This window comes from Fistularia commersonii, chromosome 9 (assembly GCF_037954325.1).
Source record: "Fistularia commersonii isolate RoL2024-O1a breed Wild chromosome 9, RoL_Fcom_v1.0, whole genome shotgun sequence".
Classification (NCBI taxonomy): domain Eukaryota; kingdom Metazoa; phylum Chordata; class Actinopteri; order Syngnathiformes; family Fistulariidae; genus Fistularia; species Fistularia commersonii.
Window position 1 is genome coordinate 17,068,286 of NC_141292.1, and position 17,500 is coordinate 17,085,785.

The 17,500-nt window shown below is 36.2% G+C and overlaps 1 protein-coding gene across 2 annotated transcripts in view; it reads right to left on the reverse strand.

Annotated features, from left to right (window-relative positions):
- fgfr1b (fibroblast growth factor receptor 1b) overlaps nucleotides 1-14,628 on the reverse strand; it is a 26,393-nt gene extending 11,765 nt beyond the window's left edge. The window contains exons 1-7 of one of the 2 annotated variants that reach the window (XM_086152838.1): nucleotides 14,326-14,628; nucleotides 11,207-11,374; nucleotides 7,719-7,820; nucleotides 6,008-6,180; nucleotides 4,902-5,025; nucleotides 4,608-4,798; nucleotides 2,539-2,683 (exon numbers count right to left, since the gene is read on the reverse strand). In XM_086152838.1, coding sequence (XP_086008964.1) covers nucleotides 2,539-2,683; nucleotides 4,608-4,798; nucleotides 4,902-5,025; nucleotides 6,008-6,180; nucleotides 7,719-7,820; nucleotides 11,207-11,374; nucleotides 14,326-14,545 — 1,123 coding nt within the window. In that variant the 5' untranslated portion in view covers nucleotides 14,546-14,628. The remainder of the gene's footprint in view (nucleotides 1-2,538; nucleotides 2,684-4,607; nucleotides 4,799-4,901; nucleotides 5,026-6,007; nucleotides 6,181-7,718; nucleotides 7,821-11,206; nucleotides 11,375-14,325) is intronic. The other variant, XM_086152840.1, reaches the window with a different exon arrangement.
- Between the last annotated feature and the right edge of the window lie 2,872 nt (nucleotides 14,629-17,500).

Sequence of the window (17,500 nt, forward strand, 5' to 3'; positions counted from 1 at the left end):
ATTGTTCAAAATTGGAAAAATTTGATTGGATCTACATTGGAAAAATATCGGAAAAATAATGCAGAAATTTAGAATGCATAATTTTTTTTTGAAGAAACGAAAGATGAAAATGTTAAATACTGGGAAATAGCTTTTATACATTTGAAGGGCTGAAAAATACAGAAATGTAAAATTTGGGATTTTTTTCAGAAAAAATCACTAAAATACAGCAAGAAAATTCTAGAAATATTGCTCAAAATTGGAAAAATATGATTGGATCTACATTAGACAAATATTGGAAAAATAATGTGGAATTTTAAAATTTAGGATTTTTCTCTGAAAAAAATGAAAAGAATCACTAAGACCACTTAGAAAATTCTACAAATATTACTCAAAATTGGAAAAATATGAATGGATCTACATTGGACGAGTATTGGGAAAATAATGTGGAATTTTACAATTTGGGATTTTTCTTTTGAGGAAAATAAAAATAAAAATGTGAAATACTGGGAAATACCTTTTATACATTTGAAGTGTTGAAAAATACAGAAATTGAAAATTTGGGATTTTTCTCTGAAAGAACTGAAAAAGATCGCTAAAAATACAGCAAGAAAATTCTAGAAATATTGCTCAAAATTGGAAGAATATGAGTGAATCTACATTGGACAAATATTGGAAAAATAATGTGGAATTTTAAAATTTGGGATTTTTCTCTGGTGCTTCTCTAAATCGCTTAGAATACGGCAAGAGAATTCAAGAAATATTGCTCAAAATTTGAGTTTTTTTTCACAAATTGGAGTGTTTTTTTGGAGTTTTTTGGAGTGTTCCAAAAAATACAGAATTAAAAAAATTGGGATTTTTTGGGAGGAAGTGAAAAATTCTAAAACAAAATACTAGGAAATCATTTTTTTATTGAAATGTTCAAAAATGAACAAGTCACTGGAAAAGAAAGCTTAAAATATGGCAGGAAATTCAATAAAAATTGCTCCAAATTAGAAAAATATGAATGGATCTATAATTTAAAATTTGGAATTTATTTTCAAAGAAAAAGAAAAATTCAAACGTGAAATTCTGAGAAATAACTTTTACACTTAGAGAGTAAAAAAAACACAGAATTTGAAAATGGCGGGAAAATTAAAACATAATTGTTTAAATATTGAAAAAATATGACTGGATCTACATCAGACAAATCTTGGAAAAATAAGGTGAAATTTTAACATTTGTTGGGTTTTTTTGGGAAAAAGCGAAATGCTGCATAGAAATTGAAAAATGAAATATCGAATTTTCCGCACTATAAGGCGCATCAGATTATAAGTGTCGGTTTTTGTGCCTTATAGTGCGGAAGATATGGTACTGGGAAATCATTTATTATTAAAACAATAAAAAAAACAGATTGCTGAAAAAATGTTCAAATTTGGATGGAAAAATAGGATTGGACCCATTTGAGAAATATTGGAAAATAATGTGGGATTTTAAAATTGGGGAAAAATTCAAGAGTGAAATACTGAGAAATGATGAAATGATTTTGATGCGATTGGATAAGTATTTGAAAAAATATGTAATTTTTGAATTTGGGAGTTTTCTAGAGGCAATAGAAATTCAAAAATGAAATACTGTGATATTCTTATTAAAATGTTCAAAAGCTTCGGATCAAATTGCTTAACAAATCTTTACAACGTGAAAGGAAAATTAAAGAATAGTTGCTTAAATTTGGAAAAATACAATTAGGATCAACGTTTGATAATTATTAAACAAATAATGCATCTTTTTGAAATTTGGGATTGTTTTTGAAAAACAGCATCAAAAATCAAAAATGAAATACTGGGAAATCATTTTAATTAAAACATTCAAAACATTAGGAATAAATTGCTTCGAGGTCAACAGGAATATTCTATAAAAATTTGGAGAAGCATACTTTACAACTGTGGATTTTGTTTGGGTTTGAAAAACTGCATCAAATTTAAAAAAAAAAAAATTAAAAATAAAAAACAATAACTCAAACATGTGAAAGAAATTGTTTGAATATGGGCATTTAAATTGGAAAATAGATGGCAGATATTTTTGCTTAAAAAACTGCATGGAAAACTCAAAAACCAAAAAAATTAAGAAATTATTCTTAATTAAAAAAATAGAATGAGAATAAAAAAATGATACATTTTGGAAAATATGTTGATGGAAATTAGTTTTTTTTTGCTTAAAAAAACATGAAGAGAGCAAAACAAAACGTTAAGATTTGAAAAATAAGACAAAACAGAATATATTTCTTAAAATTGATAGAAAAACATGATTATATCTGATTTATTATCGGCTGGAAAAAAAATCATAAAAAAAGGGGAAGAAACAATTTGAAAATAGAAAAAAAAGAAAAACTAGCATGACAAAAACACCAAACCAAGAAATAAATCCTGGAAAAAAAAAAAGCGCTACTTTCAAAACACTTTCTTTAAAAAAAAAAAAAAACATCGGAAAACAAATCACGTAAAATCTGTGGATGGACGCTCTAACCGCCATCGGCAACCTTTTTTTTTTTTTTCTCGTAAAAGAATAACGGGCGCTAACCTTTGACCACCGTCAGCCACGCCGAGTGATGCGACACCCCGATGGAGTTCCCGGCCAGGCAGGTATATTTCCCGGCGTCGTCCACCGATACGTTCCTCAGCGTCAGAACCTCCATCTCTTTGTCCGTCGAGTTCAAACCCGCCGTCTGGAAGAGGAATTTTTCCAAATCAAAACAGGAAGTGGCTGAAATAGAGACGGGATTCGCTAATCACATAACGTCACAGGTTAGCTTGGTAGGGGATAGTAGCATTTGAATATAACATTACCTGAAAAGTAAAAAAAAAAAAAATGCAAATTAAAAAAATGAAAAAGACAAATATGAATTTATCTAAAAGTTTTTTTTCTAATTAGTTACATTTTCCCCACCAATAATGCACCTCCAATTATTTTTATTTTTTTTAGCTCCTCGTGCATGTTCTCCATTAGCCAGTCGACGGCTAGACTAGCAGCACCTTTAGACCGCACGAGTTAGCTTTATGTGGGATATTAGCATAATAAAAAATAGATAAAAATGAATTTATCTGAAAATAAAGAATTTACTTAAAATTTACATACAAAAAAGTAAGAATTTTTTCACATTTTAAACATTTTTTCAAGTCATTTGCAATGAATTGAAGCCTCTGCAAACAATGGCTAGGTTTGCACAACCTTTAGAACCCACATGTTAGCTAGAAATTAGCATTAAAAAATAAACATTTATAAAATATGATTAAGTATGAAAATACCTTAAAAGTGAAACCATAAAAACAAAAACAAAAAAAGATAAATATGAATTTATCTGAAAACCTCAAAAAAATGTCATGTTGTAAAAAGTCATGCAACAAATGAAGCTAGGCTAGTGGCATCTTGGGCATGCACATTAGCTAGATATAACATATAAGTATTAAATAATAAACATATATAAAACGGAAATTAAAATGAAATGACCATATAAGTAAAGCCATAAAAACAAGAGAAAACAAAAAAAGATTAATATGAATTTTCCTGAAAAAAAATTGTTTACATTTTGCATCTTGAGCACGCACATGTTAGCTAGATATGACATATAACCATTGAGAGAGAAGCATTTATAACAAATAAATATGAAAGAAACATAAAATCATATAATCTTAAAAAATTTAAAAAAAATGTAAATATGAATCTCAAAAAAAGTTTACATTTTTGATTAAAAAAAAAGATATGTATGAATTTACCTCAAAACCTAATGAAAAGCTTAAATTTGTGAAAAATAAAATATAAAACAAGATAAATATGAATAAACCTGCGAACTTCAAAAAAGTTAAAATCTTTTAGTTTTTTTAATGAAATATAAATGTGAATTTAACTGAAAACCTAAAAAAGCTTATATTTCTGATTTAAAAAATAAATAAATAAATGAATAAAAAACAAGAAAACCTTAAAAAAATTGCATCTCTGATTTTTTTTTAAAGATAACATATCAATTTACCTGAAAACCTCATAAAAATATTTTACATTTTTTAAAAAGGTTAATGAAAATATGAATTTACCTGCAAACCTAAAAAAATGCTTACATTTCTGAAAAATAAAATAAAAAAAGATAAATATGAATTTACCTCGAAAGCGAATAAAAAGCTTATATTTGTGAAAAATAAAATATAAAACGAGATAAATTAGATATACCTGCAAATCTAAAAAAAGTTACCATTTTTCAGTTTTTCTAACAAAATATAGATGTGAATTTGACTGAACACCTAAAAAAGCTTACAGTTTTGAAAAATAAAATAAAAAACAAGAAAACCTCAACAAAATTGCATTTCTGATTTTTTTTTAAAGATAATAGATGAATTTACCTGAAAACCTCAAAAAAAGTTAACATCATTTTTTAAAAAAGGTTAATAAAAACATGAATTTTACCCAAAACCTAAAAAAATGCTTTCATTTCTGAAAAATAAACTGAAAAAAAAAGGATAAATGTGAATTTACCTGAAAATCTTAAAAAAAAGTTTACACTCCCGATTTAAAAAAAAAAAAAAAAGATAATATATCGATTTACCTGAAAACCTTCAAAAAAATAGCATTTTTTAAAAACTGAAGTTAGCTAGCGGCACCTTGAGCACGCGGATGTAGGGATGTCCGTCAGGTCCGTCCCTGCTGCCGTTGACGACGATGTGTTTGAGCCACTGGATGTGAGGCTGCGGGTCGCTGAAGACGCGGCACACGAACTCCACGTCGCCGCCGGCGACCACCGTCTGATTGGCCGGCAGGCCGGCCTGCAGGATGGGCCTGTGAGGGGAGCGCTCTGGAGAAAAGCGACAGCGAGAGGTGCGCTAGCTTGCTTTAGCGCCGATGCTAAAAACAAAACCGGGGGGTTAATGGAGGCGGAGCTTAAGGCGGGTCCTCACCGACCACGTCCAGAAGGTAGGTGTGCGACAGGCTGCCGTGCGGGTTCTCCACCACGCAAGTGTAGTTGCCCTTATCTGAGGGAACCACCGACTCCATGATGAGGCTCCACAGGTGGTCGCGGACCTTCTCGCACCGTGGAGGAGGGAACGGGTGAGACGGTGAAGGTCAATATCACATGGGACATGTGAGGCATGAATGAATGAGTGAATGTTGGAGAGGGTGAATGGGTGTATGCCCATATATGGTATGTGAATGAGCGGGTGAATGGGTGTATGCCCATATATGGTATGTGAATGGTTGTATGCCTATATATGGTATGTGAATGGTTGTATGCCCATATATGGCATGTAAGGAAGGAGTGAATGGTTGTATGCCCATATAAGGCATGTGAAAGAGAGGGTGAATAGTTGTATGCCCATATATGGTATGTGAATGAGAGGGTGAATGGGTGTATGCCCATATATGGTATGCGAATGGTTGTATGCCCATATATGGTATGTGAATGAGAGGGTGAATGGGTGTATGCCCATATATGGTATGTGAATGGTTGTATGCCCATATATGGTATGCGAATGGTTGTTTGCCCATATATGGTATGTGAGTGGTTGTATGCCCATATATGGTATGTGAAAGGTTGTATGCCCATATATGGCATGTAAGGAAGGAGTGAATGGTTGTATGCCCATATAAGGCATGTGAAAGAGAGGGTGAATAGTTGTATGCCCATATATGGTATGTGAATGAGAGGGTGAATGGTTGTATGCCCATATATGGTATGTGAATGGCTGTATGCCCATATATGGCATGTGAAGGAAGGAGTGAATGGTTGTATGCCCATATATGGTATGTGAATGAGAGGGTGAATTGTTGTATGCCCATACAAGGCATGTAAAGGAAGGAGTGAATGGTTGTATGTCCATATAAGACACGTTAATGAATGAACAAGTTAATGTTTGTACGTATATGTGACAGATCACACCTAAATTTGTATTTAGGTGTGAATGATTGAGTGACTGGCCGTATGTTTAGATAAAGTATAAACACGAGGGTAAACGACAGCACGTCTCCTCCATGTGAATGAGTGAACGAACCCGCCCTCCCTCACCTTGAAGCCTCCGATGCGATGGTCCTTCCTGAACTCCCTGCCGTTCTTGAACCACCTCAGCGTGGGGAGCGGGTTCCCCGTCGCCTGGCAACGGAACTTCACCGTCCGGCTGGCCGGGACGGCGTGGAGCTGCTTCTCCATCTTGTCCGGCGTCACCCACTGTGGCGGCGAGGCTGCGGAAGGGAAAAGTTGACGGGGGGGAATATTTCTCGAGATTCTTTTAGAAGAAATCGTTTTATACAGGAGAAGGGGTGGGGGAGTTTTCAAGAGGAGACATCTGGATAGGATGCAGGCGGAGAACTTTTGGGAAATATTCATGGGAAGGTAAAATTTAGAAGATATTTTCATTCTTGTGGGGAAAATTCTGTTTTTTTTTTAAGTTTTCAAATTCTAATTCTAGAAAATTTCCAGATGAAAAATGGTTCCGAAGAAGAGTTGAAGATTTCAAGAGAGAAAAGTTTCAAGAGGGAAAATTTCAGGCAATTTCAGGGTAAATTTTCATTCCAGTAGGGAAAATTCTAGTTTTTTTGGATTTTTCACATTTTAATTCAAGAAAATTTCGAGATGAAAAATGGTTCCGAAGAAGAGTTGAAGATTTCAAGAGAGAAAAGTTTCAAGAGGGAAAATTTCAGGCAATTTCAGGGTAAATTTTCATTCCAGTAGGGAAAATTCTATTTTTTCTGGATTTTTCACATTTTAATTCAAGAAAATTTTGAGATGAAAAATGGTTCCGAAGAAGAGTTGAAGATTTCAGGAGGGAAAAGTTTCAAGAGAGAAGTATAAGAGTCAGGCAGTGAGTTTTCAGGAAATTTCAGGTGAATTCAGGGTAAATTTTCATTCCTGTGGGGAAAATTCTACTTTTTTTTTTTTAAGTTTTCAAATTCTAATTCTAGAAAATTTCCAGATGAAACATGAGTCTGGAGAAGAGTCGAAGATTTCAGGAGGGAAAAGTTTCAAGAGAGAAACAGCAGCGGCAGGCAGAGGTTTCGGGAAACTTTCAGGCAATTCAAGGTAAATTCATGGGAAATTTTCATGTCAGGGGGAAAATTGTAGTTTTTTTGGATTTTTTTCATGAAATTTTGCAGATGAAAAATGTTGCTGGAGAAGATTCAAAGATTTCAGGAGGAGCAACACTGGAGAGGAAGTCTCAGGGAGGAACTTTCAAGACTGGAGTTGCAGGGGGAAAGTTTCAGGAAGGAAAGATTGAGAGGGAAAAGTTTTGAAAAAGGAATTATACATTTCGGGACAGTTTCAGTCAAATTAAGGATGAAATTCAGGGGAAATTTTCATTTCAGACGTGAAAATTTGAGCGAAAGTTTCCGGAAATGTTTTTTTCAGAATGGCTCGAGGATTTCAGGAGGAACAGCTCTGGAGGAAAAGTTTCGAAGGGAAAAGTTTCAAGAGAGAAGCTTGAGAGGGAAAACTTTCAGACAATTGAAGGCAAATTTCAGGGGAAATTTTCATTGCAGGCGGGAAAATTCAAGCGAAATTTTCCAGAGGAGATGCTTCTGGTCAAGACTTCAGGAGGAACAGCTCTGGAAGGGGAGTTTCAGGGAGGAACTTTCAAGACAGAAAGTTTGACAGGGACACATGTCAAAAGAGAAAGCGAGGAATCGGAAAAATTTCAAGCTGAAAAGATTGAAAATGATGGGAATTTTCAGGGGAAAAAAAGCTTCAGGAGGGAAAAATTCCCGAGAAAGTTTCCACTCACGCTGCAGACTCTCGTTGCTGATGGACGACTCGTTGGAAAGTTTGCTCTCCTCGGACGACGACTCGTCGTCTTCCTCGTCCTCCGACGACTTGGCGGGGTCGGCTGCGGAGCGACACGGGAGGGGCGGGGCTTAAACTCCGATGGGAAAAGAGGCGGGGCTTAAACGCGACGGGAAAAGGGGGCGTGGCTTGAGCTCAGCTGTCAATCACAGGCGAGCGATCATTCACCCTCGCGTTCACACCTAAGGAGAACCTGGAGAACCCTCACACACACACACACACACACACACTGACACGACATGAAAGGAAACCATCAAAGGGGAAAAGAAAAGAAAAAAAAAAAAAAAAAAAGCGACTTGACTTCAAAGCGGCCAATCAGCTTCCAGAATTTACAGCCGCCGTTCCGTCCCGCCAATAAATCCGCGGTCGCCCGGAAAAACCCTTTGTTATTCGGCGTTCGGCCTTCCGGGAGACCGCCGTTGCCACGGGAACGCCGTGTGGTCGGAGACGAAGAAGAGGAAGAAGAAGAAGAAGAAGAAGAAGAAGAAGAGGAGGAGGTGCAGGTCATGTGACGGCGCCTGGCGTTTACGGGAAGCGAACGGCGTCTGGGCTCCAGATGCTGCCCGGGGAAAAAAAACAGAGAGGAGAGCTCTGGTTCACGCCGACATGGGGAGGAAACTCGGGATTTCAGAATCTCCGAAACGCCTGTCGGACTGTGTTCTGGGAGATGTCCAGAACGCAACGAAGGGATCCAGAAAAACCACCAAAATAAACAAAAAAAAAAAAAAACAATAAAGAACTCAAAAAAATAAAGAATCTAGAGAAACGAGGGGGACAAAAAAACAGAATCTAAGGAAACGACAAAAATCTTAAAACAGTATTTTGAATCTAGAGAAACTCCAAAATTAAAGTGTCTAGAAAAAACACAAAAAAAAGCTGAAGGACACAAAAAAATGAAGAATCTGGAGAAACTAGGAAAAATATAACTTTCTCAAGACACTTTAGTATCTAGAGAATTTTATATAAATAAACTTTTATATAAATACACTATAAAAATATCCCAGAAAATATAGAATCTAAAGAAATGTAAAACAGATTTTTTATGGAGAGAAACTGCGAAACTTGAGTATCTCAAGAAACCACAAAAAACCTAAAGGACGAGAAAAAAAATGAAGACTAGATAAACTGGGGGAAAAAAATAAAAACAATACAGAATCATTTTTTAAAATCTGGAGAAACTGCAAGACTAAAGAATCTAGAGAAACCACAAAACCTTCAGAACCTGAGGAAAATAAAAAAAATACCAGAATCTCTAGATACTGAAGTATCTAGAGAATCAACAAAGAAAACCTAATATTAAAAAATGATTAAAAATCTAGAGAAACAGGAAAACTAAAGACAACCAACAAAAAACTGACACATCTGGAGAAAAAACAAACTTCACAGTCTAGAAAAAATGACAGAAACAAAAGGATCTGGAGAAAAAAAAAAGAAAACAATTATTTCTTTAAATCTAGAGAAACTACAAAACTATGCAATCTTGAGATAGTACAAAAATGTAAGATTGTAGAGAAACAAATTAAAATGAAGGAATCTAGAGAAACCTCCAAAAAACTAAGAACTCAAAAACTAAAGAATCTAAAATTCACAACAAAAAAAAAAACTGAAGAATAACAGAAACAAATAAAGACCACTAAAACTCAGGAATCTAGAAAAAACACCTAAAAAATACGAAAAAACCTAAGGAATCTAGATAAACTACGGATAAAAATCGAGTGGTAAAAAAGTAAAAAGTAAGTAAAAAAAAAAACACATCCAGAGAAACACAAGTAACAAAAAAGAAACTAGAAAAACGAAAAAAAAAAAAAAAAAAAAAAACAAGACAGAATGTAAAGAATCTAGATTTTCTTTAAATCAAAATCTCGACCCCCCCCCAAAAAAAGACAAAAAAAAAACAACTACGGATTCTAGGGAAACCACCAAAAAGACAGACTATAGAGAAAGTGCAAAAGACCTATGGAATCTGGAAAAACTAGAAAGAAACTAAACTAGAAAGAATGATTACAAGCCACAAAAACACAGAGAATCTAGAACAAGTACAATAAAGAATCAAGAGAAAGTACAAAAATCTAAGAATGTTGAGAAACCACAGAAAACTAAACAATCTAGACAAACCACATCAAAGCGAAAGGATGTGGACAAGTGAAAAATCCAAAATCTTCAGAATCTAGAGAGACGACAGAATCCACCCAAAGCATCCAGAGAAACTACAGGATCTAGAAAATCCGGAGCATCTTGAAAATCTAGAGAATTCAGTTTAAGGCGTGTGGGAATGCTTCTTCCAGTATCACACTCACTGCTAACAGAGAGAACGCTTGAGATGGATGGATGGATGCATAGAGAGATGATCTGAGTCCACATCTACTACCAAGTCCAGGTCCGGGTCCAGGTCCAGGTCATGTCCAGGTCCTAGTTCAAGTCCAAGTCCAAATCTGGGTCTAAGACCAGGTCCATATCCATGTCCATGTCCAGGTCCTAGTTCAGGTCCAGGTCATGTCCGTGTCCAAGTCCATGTCCTAGTTCAAGACCACATGCAAGTCCAGGTCTAGGTCCAGGTCCAGGTCCAGGTCCAGGTCCACTGGGGTCTGAAAACCCATCTGGCAAATTCCTTCCCCAGACTGGTCCATCTCCAGAACGTTCAGGGACAGGAACCCCTTTAAAATCAGGAGGGTTGAACGAAACCAGTATGGTGAGAAGACCAGAAGTTCCCTGAACTGGTCAGAAGCTTGGGTCCCCCAGAAGACATCCGATTGGAGGAGAACCTCAAGAAATGTCCTCAAAACGCAGGCAGAAAGCTCCTCAAGAGAACCTGATAGGTATCATCCTGGCATCAAACAGAGGTTGCCTTGGGAGACCTCCAGACGTCCCTTGGGTGTCAAACATCAGCAGAACCTGATAGAAATCACCTCAAAATGGAGTAGAGATCACATTAAGAGTCCTCCAGAAGTCCTTCAGATACCAAACATCTGGAGAACCTGAGAAGTCCTCAGAAATCCCCTTAAAACCGCCAGAAAGAGTCCTCCAGAAGACCCCAAGATCAGGAGAACCTGATAAAAATCACCTTCAAATGGAGCAGATAACGCTTTAAGAGTCCACCAGAAGACCTTTCGATGCCAAACATCTGGAGAACCTGGCAGGAAACACTTCACACAAATGCAGGAACAACAGTCCTCCACAGCTCCTTTGGACCTTTAACATCTGGAGAACCTCACGGGACCTCAGAGATCCCCTGAGGGAAAACCTCAAGTGTCCTCCAGATGCCCTCAGATTTCAAACATCTGGAGAACCTGGTTGCAATTGCCTTGAAGCCAATAGAGGAACCACCTAGAGCGTCCTCCAGAGGTCCTTTGGATGTCAACCATCTGGAGAACCTGACCTGCCCGCCAACCTAGGAGGCCCACCAGAAGATCCGGGGTTTCGGGGTCTCACCTTCATGCGTGTCCTTGTCGGTGGCGGGTCTGGACCGGGCCTGGTGGACCAGAAGCACCAGGACAAGCAGGACCAGCAGCAGGAAAGGGCGGGGTGACCGCATGGCGTCTGGCTCCTGGGCTGGACACCTGCGGCGGGGAACCGACCAATCAGCAACAGGATTGGCTCCTCCCCCGCGGGAGAAAACAGGAAGTGAGTTAGCTAAAACCAGGTACGTCTTCATTTGAGTACGTCTTCCGAGGGGCAAGTGACATGTATGCTTTCCTCTGTGCTTGTGACGCAGTTATTACACCTTCCTCTATGTTGTTACATAGTTATTACACTTTCCTCCATGTTGTAACGTGGGTGTTATACCTTCTTCTACAGTTGTTACACTTTCCAATATGTTGTTACATAGTTGTTAGAGCTTCTGCAGTTGTTACACAGTTATTACACTATCCTTAATGTTGATACACAGTTATTACACTTTCCAATTTGTTGAAACGCTGTTGTTACACCCTCATGAATGAGATACATGGTTGTTACACCTTTCTATATGTCGTTACACTTTACACAGTTGTTATTACACAGTTGTTACACCTTCCTTTACGTTATTACACCTTTGCCAATAGTTATTACACCCCTTTTGATGTTATTACGCCTCCCTCAGTTGTTGTTACATGGTTATTACACTTTCCTCAATCTCATTACATATTTGTTTCACCTTCTTTGCTGTTATTATACCTTTGGTGATATCAGGCCTCCTTTGATGCGTTTTACATCTCCTTTGATGTTATTACATTACTAACCTTGGATGTTATTAGACCCCCTCTGTGATATAACTATGCCCTCTTTGATGTCATTACACCTCCTTTGATGTTATTACACCCCCTATGATATCACTTCCATCTCCGATGGCGTTGTTGCATTCTCTTTGGTGTTATTGCACCTCTTTTGATGTTATCACACCCCTTATGATATTATTACACCTTCTATAATGTATTACTCATTCTGTAATGTTATGATACCCTCTTTGATAATATTCTGTCTTCTTTGATATTACGCCCTCTATGATGTTATTGCGCACCCTTTGATGTTATGATTCCCTCTTTGATGTTATTACAACTCCTTAATGTTATTCCACCTAATTTGATGCTATCACACCCCTATGATGTTATTACTTCCATCTCCTATGATGCTATTACATATTCTTTGATGTTAATACACCTCCTTTGATGTTATTACACCTCCTTGGATGTTATAACACATGTTATGATGCACTCTTTGATGTTATTACAACTCCTTAATATTATTCCACCTAATTTGATGCTATCACACCCCTATGATGTTATTACTTCCATCTCCTATGATGCTATTACATATTCTTTGATGTTAATACACCTCCTTTGATGTTATTACACCTCCTTGGATGTTATAACACATGTTATGATGCACTCTTTGATGTTATTACAACTCCTTAATATTATTCCACCTAATTTGATGCTATCACACCCCTATGATGTTATTACTTCCATCTCCTATGATGCTATTACATATTCTTTGATGTTAATACACCTCCTTTGATGTTATTACACCTCCTTGGATGTTATAACACATGTTATGATGCACTCTTTGATGTTATTACAACTCCTTAATATTATTCCACCTAATTTGATGCTATCACACCCCTATGATGTTATTACTTCCATCTCCTATGATGCTGTTACATATTCTTTGATGTTAATACACCTCCTATGATGTTAGTACACCTCCTTTGATGTTATAAAACATGCTAAGATGCACTCTTTGATGTTTTTACAGCTCCTTAATGTTATTACACATAATTTGATGCTATTACACCCCTATGATGTTATTACATCCATCTCCTATGATGCTGTTACATATTCTTTGATGTTATTCAACCTCCTTTGATGTTATTACACCTCAAAAGTCCTCATCTTCTCTCCAAAAGTACAGACAACTGTCACCGCCGCCGCCGCCTCTCCTCGGACAAAGTCACGTGTCCTGGCTGGAATCACTCCGCGCACACACACACACACACACACACACACAAACCAACACACACACACACACAAGTTCTACCAAAACCAACTTTGTCCTCCATATCCATTTTGCCGCCATTATCCCGGTCGTCACGGCGATAAGACACCCGGCAGGTTCTCCGCGGGGAACGAAGCGGATCTACTTGGTGTCGGCGGAGGCGGCGAGGAGATGAGGCGTTCTACGGCGTCTATATTTGTGCGTCCGCCACTCGTGACGGCGTGAAGGAGGGATTTCTCGCCTCCTGACGGAGAATCCGGGACGAACGCGGGCGGCATGTTACCGTAGCGACGCTCCACGCCGAGAACGCCGCCAAGGAGAGGAAGTTCACCTTCTCCACCAGGACGTTCCTTATCGTTCACTTGGTACTTGATAAGACACTTTGTAGTTTATTTGTATTTCTTATTCTACCCCCCTTTTTTTTTTTTTACTGTTTAAACAATTTTCTACTACTATTTATTATTGTTATGTTTTTCTTGTAACTCTGGCACAACAATTTCCTTCGGGATAAATAAAGTTTTTCATATTCTTATTCCACAACCTTCTTCATGTATCATTAGACCTTAAAAAAATGTGTATTCTTGAAAAAAAACTTGAAAATCGAAATTGATACTGATGACGATTAATTAATCGATAAACTACTTAAAAGTTAATTGCTTCCAGGAAAATTTACGTTTTGGGGGGAGCTAAATTTTAGTCTGTTGCATGTAATCAATAACTCATTAGTCTTGTGATTTTTCACAATAAAAGCTGTTTTTTTTTTTATTTTATTTTAACGGAAGTGTTAGGGGGGCCCCACCGAGATGCCTGCCCTTCGGGCCCTGGAAATCTTACGAACGGCCCTGCCGGAAACTCTCTCCCTGCTTTTTTCCTTTTTTTTTCCCCCATTTATCATTTGTTTCTTTTGTTTGTGAAACGATTCCGGCGTCTCGAAAAACAACAACAACAAAAACAAACAACAACAACAAGTAGCGTAATTCGTTCCCACGAGCTACGAGGAGACCCGACAAGCGCGGATGCTTTTGTTTCTACTTCCGGTAAAAAAAAAAGAGAAAAAAGTAACGAAGTAACGCACTCACCTGCGGCTGCGCGTCTGATCCGCAGTCCGGACGGTTCACACCCCGAGGAACATCTCGCTTCTTCTTCCTCACCCTCTTCTTCTTCTTCTTCTTCTTCTTTTTCTTCTTCTTCTTCTTCTTCACTCATGAGGCGGAGAGTCGACGTGGGTTTGAAGCTCCGCTCTGATTGGCTCCTCTGGCGGAGGCCACGCCCCCAGCTAAGCCACGCCCCCTCCAGCATCGATCGGGGGCGCTTATCGATTTTTTTTTTTTTTAATTTATTTTATTTTTTTCATTTTTATTGAGCACATACAGTATAAACAGACAATAAATATATACAAACAAAACTGGCTAAATAGAATCAAATGCGTTTATTGGTTATTATTACTTTTTTTTTTCCCCCTCCGGAACCCGGATGTGGGGCGCTGATGACGTCACCGGACGGCTTCACTTTGACAGGGGGGAGGGGGAGACGTGACGTCACGGGGAAACGTGACGCCGCTTTCACTAAGATGTCACCGTGACGACAGAAGAAGCGATAGAGATGTTTAGACAAGAACGAGAAGCTCAAAGGTCACCGTTTTTTTTAAATTTAATTTAATCCCCCCCCTCTTTTCCCGCCCCGCACCCCCCTCCCCCCCTCCCCATGTGACCAGCCCCGGCGGTGCGTTCGCTGACATCACGGCCTCCCCGGCGTTGGCACACCGACGCCATTGTGCCCGGGGGAATAATGGGAGGCCGCGGGTCGGAACAATTCGCCCCACGACAGAGGGGCTGTTGTGTTTGGAACCCCTCCTCCCCGCGGGTGCAACATTCCAGAAACCACACGAAACGACGACGGCGTTTTTAATCCCACTTCCTGTTCGGGGGGGGGGACGTTGCACGATGCTCCTCCAATCAAAGGCCGCCTCAAAGGGGTCACCTGTAAAGTTAGCGTTTAGCATTTCTGTGTTGTTTTTAAAAAAAAATTGGCGTTTTTTTTTTTTTGCTCACTTGTATTTTATTTTGGCGGGTGTCATGTGATTTTAACTGGTTATTTTATTTTATTTTTTTTTTGTAAACTGTGTTTTTTTTTTTTTGGACGGGTTCTCTTATTTTATTTTTATTTTTCTCGTCATTTTAATTAGTTACTTTATTTTGATTGGATGTATTTTGTTTTGGCGGGGTTTGGTGGCGCTTTATTATAAGTTGGAATTAATATTGTATTTTGGCAGGTTTCCTTCATTTTATTTTATTTTTTTCATTTCTTTAATTAGTTATTTCATTTTGATTTCTCACATGTATTTTATTTTGGCAGGTTTCCTTCATTTTATTTTATTTTATTAATTTCTTTAATTAGTTATTTCATTTTGGTTTTGATTTCTCACATGTATTTTATTTTGGCAGGTTTCCCTCATTTTATTTTATTTTTCTCATCACTTGAATTAGCTATTTTAACCAATTCTTATTTCTTACTTGTCTTTTATTTTGGTGAATTACTTTTGTTTAATTTTATTTTTCTAGTCACTTTCATTAGTTATTTTATTTAAAAAAAATTTTGGCTCCTGCAATTTTGTTTTTGCTGGGGTTCTTAATTTCATTTTATTTTCTCGCCACTTTTAATGGTTATTTTATTTTTAATTTTAATTTTAAAGATATTTTATTTTGGTGGGTTTCCTTCACTTTATTTTATTTTTCTTGTCACTTTAATTGTGTATTTTATTTTGGTTTTTATTTCTCACCTGCATTCTATTTTGGCACGTTTCCTTAGTTTTGATTAATTTTGGCGGGTTCCCTTGCATTGATATGATTTTGGAGATTTTTACATCATTTTAATTAGTTATTGTATTTTTTTAGTTTGATTTTTATTTCTCCCATTTATTTTATTTGTTATTATTCTCGTCACTTTAATGAGTTATTTTGAGTTTTTTTTTGTCACCTTTATAATACTTTGTCAGGTTCTCTTGGTTTTATTTTTGAGTTGTTTTCTGTCATATTAATTCATTTGTTCCCACTTGCATTTTATTTTAGGGAGTTGCCTTTGTTTTATTTTATTACTGCGGTTTTTCTTGGTTTTAATTTTACGATTTTTCTCGGTTTTATTTTATTTTTGTCGTTTTCCTCGGTTCTCCGAATTTTGTTTTATTTTTGCAGGTTTACCCACTTCTATATTATTTTGCTGTTTTTTATTACTTTTATCTTGTTTTGCTTTACTTTGGTGTTTTTTCTAACTAGTATTTTATTTGTCGGGTTTCCTCTTTTATTCTATTCTGGTTTTTCCTCCGTTTTGTTTTTGCAGTTTTTCCTCAGTTTTATTTTATTTTGGCGGTTTTTCCTCACTTGTATTTTGGCGGATCTTATCAACATTTTTATAAGTTGTTTTCTGGTTTATTATATTCCAGCAATTTCCCTTTGTTTCTGAATTTTCTAGATGTTCTCAGTTTTGTTTTATTTTATCTTGGCAGATAAACTTTAGTGGTTTCTTGAAGCTTCATTTCGGCAGGTTTTATTTTGGTGTTTTATTTATTTCGATTTTATCTTAATGTTCTCAATTATATTTAATTTGGAGATTTTCTGTGTTTTTCTCTTAATTGAAATTTATTCTGATTTATTTTGTAGATTTTATTGTACTTTATTCTATTTTTTTATTTAATTCTTGTCAAAATCTTGTCATGGCAACTGGACTTGAAATTCTTCTTTTTGATCGATTTATGTACAAAATTTTTTTCTTGATTTTTATATTTGGGGATTTTTTTGTAAGTTTTCTTTAATTGCCTTTATTTTCCTGTTTTTTTCTCCATTTAATTTCGTTTTGGTGTTCTCATTTTTATTTTCATTTGAACATTTTTTACTATGTGTTGATTTTTTTTTTTTGCTCAACTGAAATGTATTGTTTTATTCCGAAGTATTTTATTACCATTATTTACACAATTTTTGTTTACATTTTCAATTTTTCATTGACGTTTTCTTTATTTTTAATTTGTTCGACAGGTTTCCATGATTTTTCTTTAATTTTCTAATCAATTTTGCCAATTTTCTTCATTTAATATTATTTCTGTGTTGCCTTTGTTTTATTTTTATTATATTATAGCCTTTATTCTAGGTTGTTTTATTTTGGCTTTTTTTCTTAATTGAAATCTATTGCGTTTTATTTTATTTTCAGGTTTTTTTTATGTTTTTATTTTCTTAATTTTCATATTTGGAGAATTTTTTTGTA